General features: G+C 39.3%; 1 protein-coding gene across 1 annotated transcript in view; it reads left to right on the plus strand.

Annotated features, from left to right (window-relative positions):
* Nucleotides 1-21,160, plus strand: part of COL4A5 (collagen type IV alpha 5 chain) — a 236,696-nt gene that overhangs the window by 213,043 nt on the left and 2,493 nt on the right. The window contains exons 42-49 of the mRNA XM_062183543.1: nt 3,607-3,740; nt 6,860-6,932; nt 7,058-7,129; nt 9,539-9,667; nt 10,462-10,560; nt 12,062-12,274; nt 17,925-18,102; nt 20,613-20,727. Coding sequence (XP_062039527.1) covers nt 3,607-3,740; nt 6,860-6,932; nt 7,058-7,129; nt 9,539-9,667; nt 10,462-10,560; nt 12,062-12,274; nt 17,925-18,102; nt 20,613-20,727 — 1,013 coding nt within the window. The remainder of the gene's footprint in view (nt 1-3,606; nt 3,741-6,859; nt 6,933-7,057; nt 7,130-9,538; nt 9,668-10,461; nt 10,561-12,061; nt 12,275-17,924; nt 18,103-20,612; nt 20,728-21,160) is intronic.

Below are 21,160 nucleotides of genomic sequence, written 5' to 3' on the forward strand. Positions count from 1 at the left end.
ATTTTTTGAATTAATGAAAAAAGACAACTTATTCTGTAGAACAAGCTCTATTTGAAAAGATCTGAGTCTCCATACTCCTGTATGGTTCTGTTTGCATTCAGATTATGCTGTAGAAATTAAAAATGCTGGCAAAGAGTATTATTGTTTAACTTGTGCTATAATGTGAACCACTTCTAACTCATAATCTTATTTTGTACTGTGTGATGTCTGATACTGCTAACATCGATCTTTGGGCTTTGGTGAACTCTGATCTTCCCAGGTTTTCAAGGTTAGACTCTTCACTGGTCAATTCTTTTTTTTTAAATGCTTTATATGTATGATAAGAGAAATTGCACCTTTTTTGCTATAATTCAGAAGTCATTGAAGAGTGCTATTATCCTCAAATACCACCTGCTCAGGTTTTAACATTTTGGTGAAGGTAATGTGACTTGTTTATAATTGACTTTGAAATGACATTAGGTCTTTGTGATTTAGATTGTTCTTAATAGTTAATCCATACATGAAAGCATGTTGAATTCTAAATGGAAATACACTTAAGATATTTAGGCAAGCATGTGGTGCGTTTGTGATCTCTTCATATTGATTTCATTTTCTCAAATTTTGTTGCCTCAAATTGCCCTGATCGATATATTCATGATTATTTTCAGTAATGGAAGAGGGAAACTTCTGAATACTGCTAAATAAACAAATTATATGTCCCTTTTGTTTTAGTAGGACTCTGAATAGCAGATCCGAATTAACGTGTATCTTTTAATTGCAAAAAGAGCAGTGTCCTAGTTTTTTGTTTTGTTTTGTTTTCAAATGATACAATGTTCTGGTAACTTTTCAAACTAGGGAATACAGTTATACAAAATTTCTTCCCCCAACCCCTCTTATCTTGCCATTGTTATCAGGTTGACTCACAGCTTATTTTTCTCTTAATAAATTGATATGCTAACTAATTTCTAGTCTAAATCACACATTATGTATGAAAACTAGCAGGTTTACTTAGATAAAACTATCTAGTGGATTTGAATTAAGCAAGTTTTGTTTTGTTTTGTGTACCAAGTACCCTAGCCTTTTCTTTATGATTAGGGAAAAAAATTTTGTGTTGTCTGGTTACCTGGGTAAGGTGACTTATATGAGTTAGGTTTTTTGGAAAAAAAAATGATTTTTGTAGTGTTGTGAACCTGCTTCTTCTTTCTCATGCACCAGTAGTGTTATATTATGAAATCACATAGGAATATCTGAAAGATTAGAAGTGGGCTCATATTTTAAGATATGTTCTTACCTTCAATTTTACTAATAATTAAGATAATAATTATAATAATACTAAAATAAGAATTTAAAAACTTCCTATAGCTCTTACTTTTTACTAGACACTGTGCTAAGTAATTCATATGTGCTATCTCATTTAAATCTTGCAATGTACTGATAAAGTAGAGGCTATTACTATTTTCATTTTTCTTAAAAAGAAAATGAAGTCAAAGAAATGATACTCTTGCTAAGGTCAAATAACTAATGACTAATGGATCTGGGATTCCAATCCAGCATTGTGTCTCCAGAGTTAATATTCTCAATAATTATACCATCCTGCCTTTTTATTGTGTAGCCACTGATTCTGAATCTTAAGAGTATTGGGAAAGGAACTAATGTTCAAATTTAATCTCTGATTAAAAAGATGACCTTTTGTCCACGTGTAAGCATGAGTTCAGTATTCTAAATGCATATATCTATGGTAGTTCCTTTAAAAAATCTTAATGTATTTTCCTGTTTGGTTGAAATCAATAAAATGTATCTGAGACTACCAGAGGAGAGAAGGCATAAGTGCTAACTAGGGTTTTGCAATTATTTTCTTAAGGCAGGACAACTTAGTCTCAGTCTTAGCCACTAAACACTGCAAGCAAGTAGCGCCTATTTCCCACCTAGTGACAAGACACTTGGTCAATGAATGATACTATCTCCATGGTTGCCTAATGGACCTTCTACATTTATTTGCAAAGGCAGATTAAAAGCATAGCAGTAGGAAAAAAAACTAGCAAAAATCCCATTTTAAATTATCTTATTTGTTTACAAGACATGTGTAGAATTCTTTATTTTTCAAAATAGATTGTAAAGAAATATGAAAAAAATTTAAAGTACAAATTTCTGACATTTAAAAACATTCCCATGGTGACTAAAGATAACAGTAATATACTGTATATTTCTTAAAAGGGATAGAAGACAGGATTTTGAATGTTTTTCCCACAAAGAAATGATAAATGTTTGAGAAGATAAATATGTTTGCCCTGATCTCGAAATCACACAATGCATATATGTATTGAAGTGTGGTACCCCATAGATATGTACAACTTTTATGTGTCAGTTAAAATCTAAAAATAAATATATTTGCATTTTCTTAGATGGCAAAAAAATACAAAATCATTGCATTTTATATTTTGGATTCCATTTTTGGATTTATAATGCATTGATCGTAAAATAATTTTCCTCAATTATTTTTATGGGGATTATGTGGTTATCACATTGAATCATTGACATTATTTTATCACTAATGTTAACTACCATGAAAGCTGACAAATTCTTTGAAGCAAATGAACCATAATAGGTGTGAAGGAGAAATGTAAGGGATTGAACACTAATGGTACTTCAAAAAATGCTGGATTGGTGATTCACATTCTTGTTAAAATCAAAATAAAGAAAGAATTACCTGTTTTCTTAAATTGGCCATGTACCACCTGGCACTGACTGCCAAAATTGCATGTCTCATAAGGTCACATAGAAAACCTGAACCTTATAATCAAATAACACAATTATATTGGAGAAAGAAAAAGACACGTTAAGTACTGGACTATTTGCTTTGTTTTAAAGTAGTATAATGCAAAATAAAAGTATGTTTATTCTATAAAAATTTTTAAAATGTTCCCATGTATCAAGCATATCAAAATGAGATCAAACAATTAATTTGCTTAAATAACTATCTTGATTGCATAGTAATAAAAAGCTGAATAAATGTAGCTACTTACAAATAAAACAATTTGATTTTAATCACAGCAAGACAAATGGCTTAAATCCCTGATTGCCCTATAGTAGTGCTTCTTAAAAATGTGATCCTGGAACTAGAAGCTTCGGCTGCTATAAGGTACTTAGGAGAATGGAAAGTCTTAGGCCCCTCCTTAGCTTTACTGATTCCAAAGCTCTGGGGGTGGGCCCAGGAATCTGTTTGAACAACCCCTCCATGTGATTCTGATGTATGCATGCTCCAATTTGAGAACAGGACCCAGCAGTGTCTTATTTCATTTTGATTTAAGTCATTTTGTGAGAAGCTTACAGAAGCAAATTTTATTATGTCCTGAGTCCTTTCTTTAGGTATGAGCTTATTGAGTTTACTATACAAAAAAATAAACTAAAAGAGTCTACAAATCAGTGTTAATAACAGAAAGAACCTAGTCCAATTTATGTTAGAAAGGGAGTCAGCACAGGTCTATATATTTTGATGTAGTCTATATTTTACATTATACAATTAGATTTTTCCAACTAATAGGAAGATGGCTGATATTTTACAAGCCTGCGTTTTGTGCTACTCTTATGCTATACTGAACTTGTGATCATTTGTTGTGCATTATCAAGGTCTACCAGGTCCAGAGGGTCCTCGGGGTCTCCCTGGAAATGGAGCTATTAAAGGAGAGAGAGGAAACCCAGGCCCACCCGGGCAACCTGGCTTGCCTGGTTTGAAAGGAGACCAAGGACCACCAGGACTCCCGGTAGGAAATGGGAGTAGGTAATTGATAAGAGAAGAATGTGGATATTTGCATTCAAAATGAGAATTCTAAACTGCATCATTTAATTAGCACTCTCTGGACAAGTCTCTATGCATGGCTCACTGGCAAATTAAAAAGAATGTAGGAAGCAAGTTTCCTGTAGTCTAACTAAGGGGATTTTTGCTATATTATACCAAACAGGTTTCTCAAAAGATACTTTATCTAGAGTCTTTGGTGTGTATAGTATTTAGATTTGAGAAGCTTTCATTTCAGTGAAAGGAAATTTATGTAAAGGAGATACACATGTCAGAGCATTGCATGTGGATGAGTCCACCCATAGGGAAGTAATTATGGTGATTGGGAATATGTTAGACTTTGAAATTAGATAAAGTTTGGGTCCAATTTCAGCTCCACTGCACATTTCTGCTTTGTGTCTGAGGAAAACAGACACTCTGGGTTTCTGTCTTCACCTATTAAAGAAAGAATAATAGCATATCCACTCATGTGCTTTCTACCTTGGTCTGAGTAACCCGGAGAGGCACGTACTTCTTTACGAATCTTCAAAGCTTCCTTCCTTCATTCAAGTGGATTGTTAGTAGATTTGGCAGCCAACATATTCTGGGCTGTCTTTTAACTCCACAGGCTGCTGTCTTCCAGAAAAGAAAAGTATGTAAACACTTAAGTGCATATTTCCTAAGGTTAAAGATACTCTCACATAACCAGAGTCCAGTTAATCAACTTTGAGGAATTGAACATAGATATAAACACTTCAGTTTCTACCTTTCATGTTCCAATGTTCAGTTGACATAGTAATATCCTGTTTAGCATTGTATCCTCCAGTACAAGAAGACCCAGACCAAATCAGGTGTTGCATTTAATTGTCATATCTCTTTAGTCTTCTTTAATCAGGGAAAATTCCCTAGTCGTCTTTTTCCTCTCATGACTTTGGCAATTAAAAGCCTCACCCTCACCATTTTTTAAATAGAATATTCCTTCTTTTCTCTGATGTTTCTTCATAAATAGATTGAGGTTAGAATACTGAGCTAGAATACTCAGAATACTCAGCTAGAATATTACATGAATGATATATCCTTCTCACGATAACAGATAAATGGATCCATAATGTCCATTTTACCCCTTATTTGTGATTTGAGTATTATAAAATATGTATTTACTTATTTGGTAGGCAAAGAGAGAGAGAGAGAAATCTTCCATCTGCTGGTTCACTTCCCAAATGCCTGCAACACCTGGTGCTAGATCAAGTCAAAACTAGGAGACAGAACTCTATCCAGGTCTCCCACGTGGGTGGCAGCAACCCAAGTACTTGAGCCATCATCTCTTGACTCCCAGGCACATTAGCAGGAAGCTGAATCAGAAGCGGAGGTGGCACTCCAACATAGGATGCAGGTTCCCCAAGTGGCAGCTTAACCCACTGTGCCACAGTGCCCACCTTGTGATTATTTTTGATCGATTTGTTGTTCAGTTTCTCAACTGTGATAATTCCTACTTTTCTTCCCTGCAGCTAATAGGTAAGCAAAATTATGGGAAGGTACATTAAGAGCATGCAAGCATACTGTTCCTTGTGAAAATTTTCCCTAGATTTAACATCTGTTAATGATTTTTTGCTTCAAATACTCTCTAAAGGAATAGTGGCAAAATAATTAATTTCCAACTCTAGCACTACCACTTAGCTCACTGTAAGCCAGAGCTCTCCCTTCTTGCCTATTTATTTATGTATTTATTATCAGTATGGATTCATTATTTCCCTTTTTTCAATGATTTATACATTTTTAAAACTAGCATTACTTATTTTGATGCTCATATTGTTCTAGATTTATAAGCCCCTTCAAGCTGCTTTCTGTATTTTCCTGACATATGCCCCACCTCATTGAATTAGCAGTTTCTTTTATTTTTACATTATAAGACATTTCAGGCTTGTTTCTTCTTTGTTCCTACTAATAAAAGCTTCATTGTCCTGCACTTGGCTTAGCATTGTTGCCTCCTAAGCAATCTTGCTATTCTAGATCCATTCTAGAATTAATTTCAACTCTTCTTCCCATACCTTTTGTGATTTGCAAACCCAGTTAATTAACAGGCCCTACTATATTTTTGCTATGCATTTCAGATATTATCATTTCTGCATATGTGATTCTAATCCAAGTGGTCAGCACCTCAGGTCTATACTAAAAACTAAGTGTTTTGGTTAATAATAATTGTGACCATATATCAAGTACAGACTACATGCAAATTGATTAATATCCCTCCCCACCATGAAGTAGACACTATTGTTTTCTCAGTGCTGGGAATGAAAAAACAGGGCCAATGTTCTGGCACAGTGGGTTAGGACAACTCCTGCAATGCTGGCACTGAGTATGAGTACTGGTTCGAGTCCTGGCTACTCGATTTCCAATCCAGCTCCCTGCCAATGCACCTGGGAAAATCAGCTGAAGATGGCCCGAGTGCTTGGGCCCCTGCCACCCATGTGGGAGACCAGAAGAAGTTCTTGGATTCGGCCTGGCCAAGCCCCTGCAGGGGAGTAAATCAGTGGATGAAAGACTCTCTCTTTTCTGTAACTGTCTTTCAAATAAATAAATCTTTAAAGAAGAAACGAAAAGGAGGCTGGCTTTGTGGCGTAGCAGGCCAAGCCTCCTCTTGTGGCGCCGGCATCCCATATGGGTGCTGGTTCTAGTCCTAGCTGCTCCTCTTCCAATCCAGCTCTCTGCTATGGCCTGGGAAAGCAATGGAAGGTGGCCCAAGTGCTTGGGCCCTTGCACCCGGGGGGAAATTGGATCAGATTAGCTCAGCTCTGGCCATTGCAGCCATTTGGGAAGTGAACTAGCAGATGGAAAACCTTTCTCTCTGTCTCTCCATCTGCCTGTCTGTAACTCTATCTCTCAAATAAATAAATAAAATGAAAAAAAAAGAAATGAAAAAAATATTATGGATCAAATTGATCCAATATCCAACTCAAGTCACACAAGCTAATGAGAAGCAGAATTTGGATTTGACTCCTGAAAGTTTGACTGTAGACATAGTGCTGTAAACCACTATGCTATACCTCTGACTTGACTCCCCTACATCACCCCAATTTTTTTCTAACATTGATGATTTTATTTACTCAGGGAAACCCTGGCCGGCCTGGCCTCAATGGAATGAAAGGAGATCCTGGTCTCCCTGGTGTTCCAGGATTCCCAGGTATTTGAACATTCTTGTGTTTTCATTTAAATTCCTTTGGAACAAGATAGCCATTTTCTGATTTGATTGAGTAAATACTATGACCCTCTTGCTTTGCCATACAGTTGTACTTACCTTCTTTACAGGCATGAAAGGACCAAGTGGAATGCCTGGTTCAACTGGCCCTGAGGGGGAACCAGGACTTACTGGACCTCCAGGTAAGACTCACTACTAAAGCTAGTCATACTCAATACCTAGATACATTAAATAATTTCAAAGTTCGCATTCTGTATTTTAAGCAAATTCTCAAAAGCTAAAGTCATATGCAAGTCTCTCCCCCTTTTCGCTGTTTTCTTCAACTTTGTATTTTTTCATGTAATATTAATAGACTTTTAAAAAATATATTTATTTCTTTATTTGAGAGATAGAATTATAGACAGAGAGTGGGAGAGACAGAAGTCTTCCATCCAATGGTTCACTCCCCAAATGTCCACAATGTCTGGAGCTGGGCTGATCCAAAACCAGGAGCCTTTTCTGGGTCTCCCACATGGGTGCACTTGGGCCATCTTCTACTGTTTTCCCAAGCCATAAGCAGAGAGCTGGATTGGAAGAGGAGCAACCAGGACACGAACCAGCACCCATATGGGATGCTGGCACCACAGGCAGAGGCTTAACCTATTACACCACAGCGCCAGCCCCAATAGTAGACTTTTTAAATCTAAGATAAATGCGGGATGAATAATAATACTTCAGGGAGATTTTTTAAAGATTTTTTTATTTTTTTATTTGAAAGGCAGAGCATGGCGGGGGGTGGGGGAGAGAAAGAGAGATCTTCCATCCACTGTTCTCTTTCCAAATGACTACAACAGCCAGGACTGGGCCAAACCAAAGCCAGGAGCTAGAAACTCTGCCTGGTGACATCATGGTGACAGGGGCCCAAGCTCTTGGGCCATCTTCTGCTGCCTTCCTAGGTACATTAGCAGGAAACTCAATCAGAAACTGAGCAGCAGGGACTTGAACTAGCACTCTGATATGCAACGTCACTAGCAGCGATTTAATCTGCTGTGCCATAATGCCAGCCTCCTCATTGAGATTTTTACTGGCTTTTATACCAACTTTCCCATATTCAATTGCACAAATGACAAGAGCAAGCCATATATACAGGTTTGTATTTTTTTGCATTAAAATAATTTTTTGCTAAGAGGTTTTATAAAACCTTCCTATAAACTGTCAAATAGGGCATCTACTCAATTTTCCTAGTAGTTCAGTGAGTTCCTTGAGAAGTACAACAAACAAACAGGACTGCAAGTTATGTTACAATCAGAAAGGACTTGACAAGGAATAGGTTCGTCTTCCTCTGATACCAGTGTTTACATATGCATTAGGTTTTCTAGTAAATCAGTTATGCTCACAGCTTGAAAATATAGATGATAAGCATTATTTTTCCAATGACCCTAAGAAAGTTATTTACGTTTCAGTCTTCTAGATGAGATAATGGTAGTTTCCCCAAAGAGATTTCTGTTGGATATAACAGTAATCAAGTACTTTAAAACTTTCATGGAGAGCCGCACTGTTGCATAGCGGGTAAAGCCACTGCCTGCAATGCTGGCATCCCATATGGGCACTGATTTGAGTCTCAGCTGCTCCACTTCCAATCTAGTTCCTGCTAATGCACCTGGGAAAGCAGTGGAAGATGGTCGAAGTCCTTGGGTCTCTGCACCCCCATGGGAGACAGGGAAGAAGCTCTTGGCTCCTGGCTTCATATTGGCCCATCTCCAACTGTTGCAGCCATTTGGAGAGTGAACCAGTGGATGGAAGTTCTCCCTCTCTCTCTCTCTCTCTCTCTCCCTCTCTCTCTCAGCCTTGTCCTCTGCCTCTGCCTCTCTGTAACTCTGCCTTTCACACAAATAAATAAATCTTTTAAAAAAATCTTTCATGGAAATCCAGCCTTGTGGCACAGCATTTACTCCTATATCATAATGTCATTTCAAGTCCTGGCTACCCCGCTTCTGATCTAGCCTCTTGCTAATGTGCCTAGGAAGGCAGTAGATGATGATCCAAGTATTTGGGCCCCTGCTACAGATGTGGGAGACCCAGGTGGGGTTCTCAGCTCTTGGTTTTCCCTGGCCCAGCCCTGGCTGTTGTGGCCATTTGGTGAGTGAACCAGAGAATGGAATATCTCTTTCTATGTCTAACCCTCTCTGTCACTCTGGCTTTCACATAAATACATACATACATACCTCTGGGTGTCAGGGGCCAATGTACTTGGGCCACCATCCACTGCCTTCCCAGGCACATTAGCAGCAAGTTGGATCAGAAGTGAAACAGCTGGGATTCGAACTGCCACCCATATGGGATGCCAGCATTGCTGGCAGTAGCTCAACTCACTGTACCTCAGCGTCAGCCCCATCAAGTAAATCAATCAATCTTTAAAAACTCCCACATTTTCATGGAACAGTGGAATTAAAAGATAATACACATTTTCCCAGAACCTTTTGAAATCCCCTCCTGCCTGTAGCTTGTTTGTCTCAATATTATTATTCCTTTTCTGACACTAGGTCACTTTAGCACCCATTTCTTCTCAATGTTCTGTTCCCCACCATTAAATCCAGTGTTTTTCCTCTTAGGTCCTCCTGGATTACCTGGCCCTTCAGGACAGAGTATTATAATCAAAGGAGATGCTGGTCCTCCAGGGGTCCCTGGCCAACCTGGGTTAAAAGGTCCACCAGGATTACCAGGACCTCAAGGCTTACCAGGTACTTTGCACATCGATTTTTAAGGCCAATCTGTTTAAGAACATCTCCCTAGTTTTCTTTTTACAGCTCGGAGTTTGTCTTTGACAAATAGGAGTCAGACACTAGCAGAATACCAGACCACCACAGGACCTATTTCCTTTTTTTTTTTTTTTTGAAACTGTTAATTTATCATGTCAGAATGTCTTTCAGACCCAGTTAGATTTATTTTACCTCCTATAGCTATTCTAACTTGAACTAGATTAATGTTTAAAACTCTATAATGAAACGGAAATGCATTGAAGATCTGGTGTTCTCTTTGCCTCGCCCAGAGAAAGATGGAAGGCTGATTTGGTGTGCCATTAGGTTCCCACTGTGAGGCTCCTTTACTTTTAAGCTAACTGCTTTCTAGTTGGCTTTGACTCTCTGCTTACAGCCAATTTAAAAAGCTGGAAGTAACTTCAGTTTTTCTCCCCTTATTAAGAGACTGAGTGGCAGCTTTTCCATAAATAAAGTGTGCCTAATAGTAACATCTCCACCTATGGTGGGATAGATAAAAAAAAGTTAGGACCGGCACTCCTGTGTGGTCATGAAGGCAAAGGAACACAGCTGCCTTATTAAGGGGATCTCTTCAGAAGCAAATGGAATGTTTGAAAGCAAAGCCAAGTCCTAGTCTGCTTCTTTTGTTTTGGATTTTAGATACTATTTCATTTGCTTGGGTTTAAGCCAATATCAGATTATGAATCCAGCATCTTCAAGAACCTGAGTCTCGAGGAAGTATTCTAGCCACAGTTAATATCCCACTTCTTTTCTTGCAGGTCCAATTGGCCCTCCAGGAGATCCAGGGCGCAATGGACTCCCTGGTTTTGATGGAGCAGGAGGACGTAAAGGAGACCCAGGTCTGCCAGGCCAGCCAGGTGAGACAAGTAAAACAGCGCTGCTGGGGCTGGTCATTAAGTCTGGGAGACTTCGGGACCTGTGGCCTCCACGTGGAGCTTGAGATCTCCCTCTTGAGAGAGCACGGCTGACTTGTAAATCTGTAGCTGAGGAAAAACAGGAAGGCACGTGGAAGGAAATCTGCCACTATGAGAGAAAACTACCAAAGTTCCTTTTATGTAGTTAGAGCCCCAGGAAACTCGGCTCATCCTCAAGATGGGGAGCTTCCAAGTACTCGTTGTACTTAACTGTTGAGTTAGTTCTCAGTGTTGGTTTAAATCCCTTGACTGCCATGAAACCCTTGCTGACCCTTCCACATTTGAAATATCACAATAGGTTGTAATTTTCCCCATAAAATGCGGTAAATATAAACAAAAAGTTTAATTGATCCCCGTAGACCTTTGAGAGTCATAGCGCTATCTCAGGCTGAGATGATAAATTGCTAAGCAAATGTTTGAGGTCACTCATTATTAGGTGCTCCTGATAATACCGAATCTGTTATCTACTAGATTTCCAACCTGTACTGCACCTACTTGCAAAAAGAATTGAAGGTAACTTGCAAAAATCATAGATATACACTAATGTAAGACTGCTAAAATAGAAATAGAAGATCATAAACTCAATAGATTACTAATATATGTTAGTAACTCTATAGATAATATAATTCTAAATAGTATAAAATAATATAAACATAATGATTTTGTGTTGGCAAAACATATCCATGGCAACAAGGCAATGTGGTGACACACATGGCTTCCCTAGAGCTAACATGCTGCATTTCATTAACTCTGTTTCTATGGGAGAAACAAGTTAGTATCATCTCCATTACAGGTGTTGCTGACAAGTTTTCCCCAATAAAAATCTATAGACACATTGGCCAGAGAACAGCCAGAGAATTTTTAAATGAGTTCAAATCAAGAGGCTAAATGGGAAAGGGAAGTCAATGATAGATTGAAAATAGACATTTTGAAAAGGCTTCTTCAGAACGTCCTGTCTGTTCTCTAAACAAAAAGGTATGCTTAAGAATAGTTCCCCAGGCAGAGCTAAAGAAAAATGGTTTTCAGCACTGAAGATGGAAAACTGAGGGTAACCACACCCTTCCTTTCTTGTTGCTGAGCAAAACAGCAAACCTAAATGTGGTCTTGGGATTCGAATGCCTTCATCAATACAGGAAGAAACTAGATAACATACAATCTCTCCAAATAAGGACCAGTTCTTCCCATCAAAAGCTCCATTTCCCAGTGTTTCATTGCCTGCTGTCTTCAGCTAATGTCAGTGGGGGGAAACACATCTAAATCTCTTTGAGGGCAGGGAACATATCTTATTTGTCTCCAACCCCATGATATGTAACCAAGCCTTTAAAGATATTCTATAATTATTGAATACATGAACTAAACAAATGAGGTCAAGATGTTTTTCAATGGCCATAATAATGGATCCTGGCTTACTTAATGTTGTATACTGATGATTTTGTGGAAATAGGTACCCGTGGTTTGGACGGACCCCCTGGGCCAGATGGACTGCAGGGTCCCCCAGGTCCCCCTGGAACCTCCTCTATTGCCCATGGATTCCTCATCACACGCCACAGCCAGACAACAGATGCACCACAATGCCCACAGGGAACAGTTCACATCTATGATGGCTTCTCTCTCCTGTATGTACAAGGAAATAAAAGAGCTCACGGTCAAGACTTGGGTGAGATAATCAGCATCTTATTGCTTGCTATACATTTTGTTTTTGTTTTGAAAATCCTTGTGGATTCCAGAGTAGCTTTGGCCAGAATGCATCTCCATTCTTTTGGGACTTCCAAATTGAAGACCATATCACGGGTAATTGAATATAGCTTCTGTGAGTTTAAATAAACACTTAACTGAAAGCATTAATGAACTAGTTTAAGTTACAATTCTTGGCCTAACTAAAGCAAGAAATGTTTGAAAAGAAAGGCCACCTTTACTTTTAGTTAGAGGTTAGTTCTTTTTTAAAAAAGATATATTTATTTATTTTAAAGACAGAGTTACAGAAGCAGAGGCAAAGAGAGAGGTTCTCCATCCACTGGTTCACTCTCCAAATGGCCACAATGACCAGAACTGGGCCAATCCAAAGCCAGGAGCCAGGAGCTTCTTCCAGGTCTCCCACATGGGTTTAGGTGCCCAAGTACTTGGGCCATCTTCTACTGCTTTCCCAGGCCATAGCAGAGAGCTGGATTGGAATTGGAGCAGCCAGGACTCAAACTGGTGCCCGGATGGGATACTGGCACTGCAGGTGGCAGCTTTGCCCAATAAGCCACAGTGCCTGCCCCAAGGTTAGTTATTAAGAGAACAAATTCTCTGTGTTCTTTATACCATAGCAGCTGCTTCAGTGAGCATTGTTTATAATTCATGGGAGATAGGTTTCTCTTCATTAAGATCAGTCTTTATCAAGTTAAAAGATGATTTCTTAAGAAAATCTTGATTCCTAGATCAAAAAAAGTAAAGTCATTGCTTAATTATGCTACTCTGTAGTTTCTAAAATGTATGCCTTACTTTCATAAAGTATTACCATAGTACTTTAAATCTATACAGAGCACCAAATTTTAATATAAAATCCAATTTATTTGAAGTGTTGCCATGTGTAAGGTAACTTCAAAAAGGTTAAGGAAAATGAAAATAAGGGATAAGTATATGTTGTTGAAAAAATAATTTAAAATCCATGCCTTTTTCTCATAATACACATTTTCCATTTTTGAAGACACGTTATATCTTCTCTCTACTAGAGTGAGCAGCTTGTTTGGTAATACAGTGGTGAACTGGATAACTCTCGGAGACTCTTCAATTCCCAAGATTTCTTCTTCTGCAATTTGACATTGGATGTTGAGGTTCCATTGTTTGCCCTGGGACTGCCCATTTTAGGACTTACTATCTCATTCCCCTCCATAAAGACATTCAAGAAGATAGTCTGGGAGTGAGCATTTAGTCTTGCAGTTAAAATGCTTATGTCCCATGTCAAAGTTCCTAGGTTCAAATCCCAGCTCCACTGCTGACTCTGCCTTCTTGCCAGTGCAGACCCTGGGAAGCAGTGGTGATCGCTGGAGTAGGTGGATTCCTGCCACCTATGTGGGAGTCTTGGGTTGAGTCCCCAGGTCCTGGCTTTGGTTGTGGCCCAGTCTCAGCTGTTGGAGACATATAAGGAGTGAACCAGGAGATGGGAGCTCTCTCACTCTCTCTCTTTCTGTCTCTCCCCTTCTCTCCCTCTCTCCTCCGCCTCTCAAAATATTGTTTTTAAACTTTAAAAAATAAGAAGAGATGGATAATCTGGGTTCCCAGTTTCTAAGATCTCTATGGTACAAGGCCTCCTGAGGTCTCATTAGCTGTGCCATTTATTCTGTAAAAACAGTTCTTCAGCAGGGGTGTGCTCTACTCAATCTGTTCCAAGGGCGTATGGCACACCTGCTAGCCAATACAAGTCTACCCAAGTAGTCATGTCCACTTAACATGGAAGCCGATGGCCATAAGACATTTTATGAAGCCAAATGAAGTAGAGGTTTGCCAAACAGCATTCTTCTTCCTCTTCAACTTTTCTTTTCTTCCTCTCCTTTTCTTTTTTTCTCCTTTTGATTTTTATAGTGCTACCTTCCTTCTTTTGTTTTTTCCATCATTTTCTAATGTTATAATTGATAAGCCTTCATTAAATTAATTAAATTATCTAGGTAGTTTTAATTAAATATTAAATATCAAATTCATTAAAATTATTTGGATGATTTTGTCATCGTTTTCCCTTCAAATTCTCCTTTCTTGTCTGTTCTCTCTTCAGTGTCACAAAGTTATGATCAAACTTATAAAATTCAAATCCCTGAACTATCAAATCAATAAGAACTACTAGAAGTTTTTGAGCCCTATGAAATTTAAAAATACAACGCAAAGCGAAAATGAGATCTGTTATCCAGTAGGCCATTTGCCACTTTTCAGAATGTATGTACTTGTTCAAGGAAGTCATCAAAACATGCATTAAGACTTCAATCCTACAAACCAGCCATGACTCTGATACAGTTTAGGCCTCAGACACAGGATGTCTATGGTAGGGTCCCAGATCCCAAGAGAATTCCTCGATTGCATGAGCTCTACCAGGGCTCACAGAAGGCTCAAATTGGAGATATCTTTATGACTGAACAAAGAATAAAGGTAGCTCTAGCTTTGCTGTTAAACAAGCAACTGATAAGATACATACAGTCCATGTTGGATTAGTGGAAATATTATGGTATGTGAAAAAGAGGATGGTTACTATAAATGTTTCTGGGAGGATAAAACATACTATGAACCGTTAGTCTATTAAATGTTATATTATTTTAGGCTATGGGAAGCATTGAGGGTACATAGGATCACCCTCTCCTTGAAAATTTGGAGACTATAACTCAGGATTCTGCATCATTGTGGGCAGCGCATAACACAGACACAAACACCTCTGATCACAGCATTATGGGCCTTCCTTTTATGTACCTTTTCCTTTTATCTTTATGAAAGCAAAAACATTTCTACCTCTGTCTCAAATTAGACAGTAAATTTTCTTTATAAATTGCTTTATAATATACAAAGAATTTTCATGTACATTATCTAACTTGATTTTCACAACTACGATCAAGATATAGGTCAAATATTTTGTGGGGTTTATTCCATGTTTTTTTAAAAAGATTTATTTATTAATTTGAAAGCCAGAGTTACACAGAGAAGGAGAGGCAGAGAGAGGGAGGGAGAGGTCTTCCATCTGTTGGTTCACTCCCCAATTGGCCACAGTGGCCAAAGCTGGGCTGATCTGAAGCCAGGAGCCAGGAGCTTCTTCCAGGTCTCCCACACGAGTGTAGGGGCCCAAGCACTTGGGCCATCTTCTACTGCTTTCCCAGGCCATAGTAAAGAGCTGGATGGGAAGTGGAGTAGCTGGGACTCAAACTGGTGCCCATATGAGATGCCAGCACTGTAGGCAGCAGCTCAACCCACCACGCCACAGTACCGGCCCCTCCATATTTTATACAAAGAAACTGGCTAAGAGCTTCAGTCATTTATACAAAAGCCACACAGAAAGTGATGAAGACTTGAATCTAACCTCTTCCAATTATAAATCAATTGTTTTAAATTATGCCATATTGTCTTTCACTCTCACATTACCTTGAGTTACACTTTTTTTGTTTGTTTTATAAAATAGACTAAGTAGTTTTCAGCGTGGGAAATTTTGGAAGATTCCTAGGCCCATCCAAAACCTACTATTTAAAAACTTCAAATGATTCTGAGTAACTACTGTTTTAAACAACAGTTGATATTTTATCAATTATCTTTAGTCTAATAAATAAGGATTTCCCTTCGAGTACATGAAGAATTTCCACGTGGTACACAAGCATAATTTTAAAGGAATCCATTGCCAAATATTTGACTTTCTTGTGCACTTTCTCCTAAAGTTACTCTGCTGGTGAATGTGCCCTGGGTAATCTTTCCCATGTCCCCTGTCGGGCTCTCCCACTTCATAGAAGAATCACACTATGGCATACTGCCTTGTAGTATGAAAACCTCTGAGAGAAAAATTCAAAAGGACAATTAAAAAACAAAAAGTTTTTTTAAAGTGTCTATTAGCTCAGGATCTATAAACTACGTCTCATCTATCTCATTAAGAAATATATTTCTAAGAGTTTACATTTTAGTTTAGTAATTATTAACAGTTATATCTATATTTTGATCAGTTGTGAATCAATAATAACTATAATAATGACAGATCAAAATAAAAGATTTAATGTGTAAAGACATACTTCCAGAAAATTTAAAACTTTTAATATTCTGTTTCAAGAAACATAAAAAGATGTTCAATAACAGACTGTGAACCACAAAAATATATTGAGATAAAACTATGTGAGATGAGTAGAATAGAAATATCATTTCCAGTTGCAAAAGGCAATGTAAATTTCCAGCTATTAAAGATGAGTTTATGGATTTTTAAAAAGTGGTTAATGTTAGGTTTCAGATCATGACATTGGATACATTTCAAAAGAGTGATGTAGGGCCTGGTGCTGTGGTGTAGCAGGTTAACACCCTGGCCTGAAGCACCAGCATCCCATATGGGTGCTGGTTCAAGACTCGGCTGCTCCACTTCCAATCCAGCTCTCTGCTATGACCTGGGAAAGCAGTGGAAGATGGCCCAAGTGCTTGGGCCCCTGCACCCGCAAGGGAGACCCGAAAGAAGCTCCTGGCTCCTGGCTTCAGATCAGCCCAGCTCCGGCTGTTGTGGCCAATAGGGGAGTGAACCAGCGGATGGAAGACCGCCCCCCCACCCCCATCTCTCCTCTCTCTGTGTAACTCTGACTTTCAAATAAATAAATACATCCTTTTTTAAAGAGTGATGTAAAAGTTTATTTTTAGGGGCCAGTGCTGTGGCATAGCAGGTAAAGCTGCTGCTCCACTTCCCATCCAGCTCTCTGCTAAGGAGTGGGAAAACAGTGGAAGATAGCCCAAGTCCTTGGGCCTGCACCCACGTGGGAGACCTGGAAGAAGCTCCTGGCTCCTGGCTCCTGGCTCCTGGCTTCAGATCAGCCCAGCTCTGGACTTTGTGGTCATTTGGGGAGTGAACCAGTAGATGGAAGACCTCTCTCTCTCTTTCTCTCTCTCTCTCTGCTTCTGCCTCTCTCTAACTGCTTTTCAAATAAATAAATAAATCTTTTAAAAAGTTTGCTTTTAAATATCTATATTCCCAAACCCAAGACATGACCAGCTGGCAATGCAGAAATGCTGCTTGCAAATTTCTAGCCCTTGGTACTACACAAGAGGGTGTACAAGGATGAGTTTGAAGGTGAGAGACAACAACAAATATTTTAATAGTGGCACAGTAACAATTTAAACTTCTGACAGAGAAATTTAGATGTCAAAGATTTAGATACAGTAGCGCTTAAAAATGTGAGAGAGGAAACATCATTTCTCTTTATTCTTTTGTTAGGAAATTAGAGAAAAAAAAACTTGATCACTGGTTGAGATAACTTCTATTGCACCTACTAGCACTGAAACTCAAAGATTCCTCCTTGTGTTTTCTCCCCACTCACATCCTTTCTTCCTCTCTTTTTCCTTTTATTTATTCACCCTCAGATCTGTCTGTGGTTGCTGCACATGTTGGTCAACACTAGTCTTGTCTCTAGACATAAAGTGATTGCAAACCCACACAAGGTACATACTGTGGGAAACAAGTGTTAAACTGAGTATATTAGACTTTTCAAAGGAAAATGTATTTATTATCTAAGAACTAAAGCAAGTTTCTTTTTGACAATGTGTTATTGTTCTAGAAGAAATGAAAGATTCATCACGATGCAGTCCCTCATCTTTTTGTCTCTGATTCCTCCCAGGAACGGCTGGCAGCTGCCTTCGTCGCTTCAGTACCATGCCTTTCATGTTCTGCAACATCAATAATGTTTGCAACTTTGCTTCAAGAAATGACTATTCATACTGGCTGTCCACTCCAGAACCCATGGCAATGAGCATGGAACCCCTGAAGGGCCAAAGCATCGAGCCATTCATTAGTCGGTGAGCCATTGGTCTAGTTTTGACTCATGAATTCTCAGTTAGTTTAGCTAGGCAGAAATAAGTCCAAAGCACCTATGAGATCTGCTTTTGACCATACCCCATGTACGTAGAATATCCAAAGAACTCACAGTCTAGCCAATAGGCAAATATGTCAGTCCGTGTTATTTTTGTTATTGCAATGAAATATTGAAGTAGGCTATCTCATAACAAAAAAGGGGATTTATTTTGGCTCATGGTTCTGGAGGTTTAAGGTCTAGGGACTTCGTTTGGTGATAACCTTGCTGTTGGCAGGGTCCTGAGGCAATACACAGCATCACATGACAAGAGACAGAGAGCACACATGGGTGTGTATGTCTGGTCTCTCTCCCTCTTCCTATAAAGCCAATCCAAATCACTTCCCAAAAGCCCCACCTCTGAACACCACTGAACACCACAGTCAGGTTGTTTCCACATTTTTTTTTTATTTTTGACAGGCAGAGTGGACAGTGAGAGAGAGAGACAGAGAGAAAGGTCTTCCTTTGCCGTTGGTTCACCCTCCAATGGCCGCTGCGGCCGGGGCACTGTGGCTGGCGCACCACGCTGATCCAATGGCAGGAGCCAGGTGCTTATCCTGGTCTCCCATGGGGTGCAGGGCCTAAGCACTTGGGCCATCCTCCACTGCACTCCGGGGCCACAGCAGAGAGCTGGCCTGGAAGAGGGGCAACCAGGACAGAATCTGGAGCCCCGACTGGGACTAGAACCCGGTGTGCCGGCGCCGCAAGGTGGAGGATTAGCCTAGTGAGCCGCGGTGCCGGCCTCCACCTTCTTAATACCTCGCACTGGGAATTACATTTCAACACAGGAAACCTTGGGGAAAACTCAAACCATATCGAAAATTGCAGCAAATTTATGTATTAATTAATGTAATGCATGTCAGGCTTGGGTTAAGTGATAGAAAAAGATCTAATAAAATGTTATGAAAGTGTAGGGGAAAGATTATAATTCCAACTGGAGAAATCTGGGATGACTGTATGGAAGAAATGTGTTTTGGACTGGTCAGCCCTTGAGGGATTGGAGGACTTTAGGCATAGGAAGTTGTAAAGAGGAAAGACATACTAAACTGAGAAAATAAGAATGGGTAATGCACTAATGTGTTTAGAATTTAAGATAGAAATGTTGCAAAAGATTGGGAAAATAACTTGAGCCCAGATGGTAGAAGACTTCAGTGCCAAATTATGGTTTGGAATTTCTTTGCTCTATAAGAAGAAGCTTCTGCCCCTAAATTCTTGAGTTACACGTTAAGGAAGAGTCATCAGTGTGTAACATGAATTAATTACAAAAGGGACAGTCCTGAGGTAAAGACACCAGTTAGGTCAAAGGCTAGTGCTACAGGCCTGATGTGAATGGATTAAACATCATCATGGGGTCATGTATCACAGTATTTGGCAATTTATTAGCTGTAGGAAGGAGAAAGTGATAGCTGAGGTTTGGCACACAAGTTAACAAGGAGGCAGATGGTATCATTAATAGAGATTTCCTGGGATTTTGCCACTTGGAAACGCTAGTTTACTTCAATCTCCTAAGAGGGTTGGCTATTGCCATTTCTATTCTGTATCATGACCTGGGATTATAGCAACCATAGAGGATGAATCATTGGAAATTTTCGTTTCTTTGCTATTGAATATAAAAAAGATTAAACCTAGTTCAGCCTTAACTGCAAATTCATGGAGTGCTTTATAATACATTTGTCTGTGTTCTTTAGAAATTTGTGTATGTGTATGTCTGTATGTGGTATATGTGTGTGTGTGTATGCTATTTTTGTCAGGTCCAACCCTTGGGAGTAAAAGGCCCTCTAAATGCATTGCCTGCTATATAAGTAAAGTGTGCCAAGTTGGCCTCAGTCATATTTCAAGAGGGCCCCTCATGCTCTTTATTAAAGATCTGGTGGACTCAGCCATATTCACTCTCTTGATATTTGACTTGATTTAATAGATTTCAGCCACATCTCCAAGTGCCTGGGTACATGCCCAGCATTCTGGATGTGTCGCACTCCTCCAAACATGGCCAAATGGTTAATAAATGTCATTTGGACTAAAAATAACAGGTAAAGATGGAGAAAGTGTCTGTTTCTCATCTTTTCTAGTTCATTAGACATCATTCTTAACACAATTTCAGCATTACAAAGTTTCTACTCTCCAGTTGGGCACTTGGACAATAGTAGTATACACTAAGCCAAGCTCTTACAGCAGTTACGGCATTGCCAATAACAAGCTGGAATACAAATGTAGGTCAGAATGGAAAATTAAAATGCTAGAGCAGTGATTCTACAATTTCATGAAAAAAAAAGTTTAGTTTTAGTCTGTTACTTTATTATATATGTTGGAACACAGGGCTTATGTAAAAGCAGCTCTCAATGTGCATTTTCTTAGTTGTGACCTAGGCTTCCGTACCAGAAAGCTTTCCAAAGAAGCGAGCTGGCTATACTATATACTCACTCTGTGGATTCTGTTCCTGTCCCTCTCCTTCACCAGATGTGCAGTGTGCGAAGCTCCAGCTGTGGTGATCGCCGTTCACAGTCAGACCATCCAGATTCCCCACTGTCCTCAGGGATGGGATTCTCTGTGGATTGGTTATTCCTTCATGATGGTATGAAACACTCTGCCTCGCCTCCTCATCATAGCTGACTGACCCCAGTATGTGCATTTCTTCTCAATGCGAGCTATCCCAAAGCAACTTCTGTCCAACCACCAGGTTCCTTCTCACACATTTTCTGGAACATATTTTCATAATCTACCTACTGCATCTGTTCACTGCCCTTGGTGTGGATACTATTCTTTAAAAAAAAAGATTTTAGTTATTTGGAAGACAAAGTTATAGAGGGAGGAAGGGAAGGAGGAAGGGAGGGGGAGAGAGAGAGAGAGAGAGAGAGAGAGAGAGAGAGAGAATCTTCCATTTACTGGTTCATTCCCTATATGGCTGCAGTGGCCAGGGCTGGACCAGGCTGAAGCCAGAAGCCAGGAGCTTCTTCTTGGTCTCCCACATGGGTGCAGGGACCTCAGCACTTGGGCCATCCTCTGCT

The sequence above is a fragment of the Lepus europaeus genome, chromosome X (genome assembly GCF_033115175.1).
Source record: "Lepus europaeus isolate LE1 chromosome X, mLepTim1.pri, whole genome shotgun sequence".
NCBI classification, from domain to species: domain Eukaryota; kingdom Metazoa; phylum Chordata; class Mammalia; order Lagomorpha; family Leporidae; genus Lepus; species Lepus europaeus.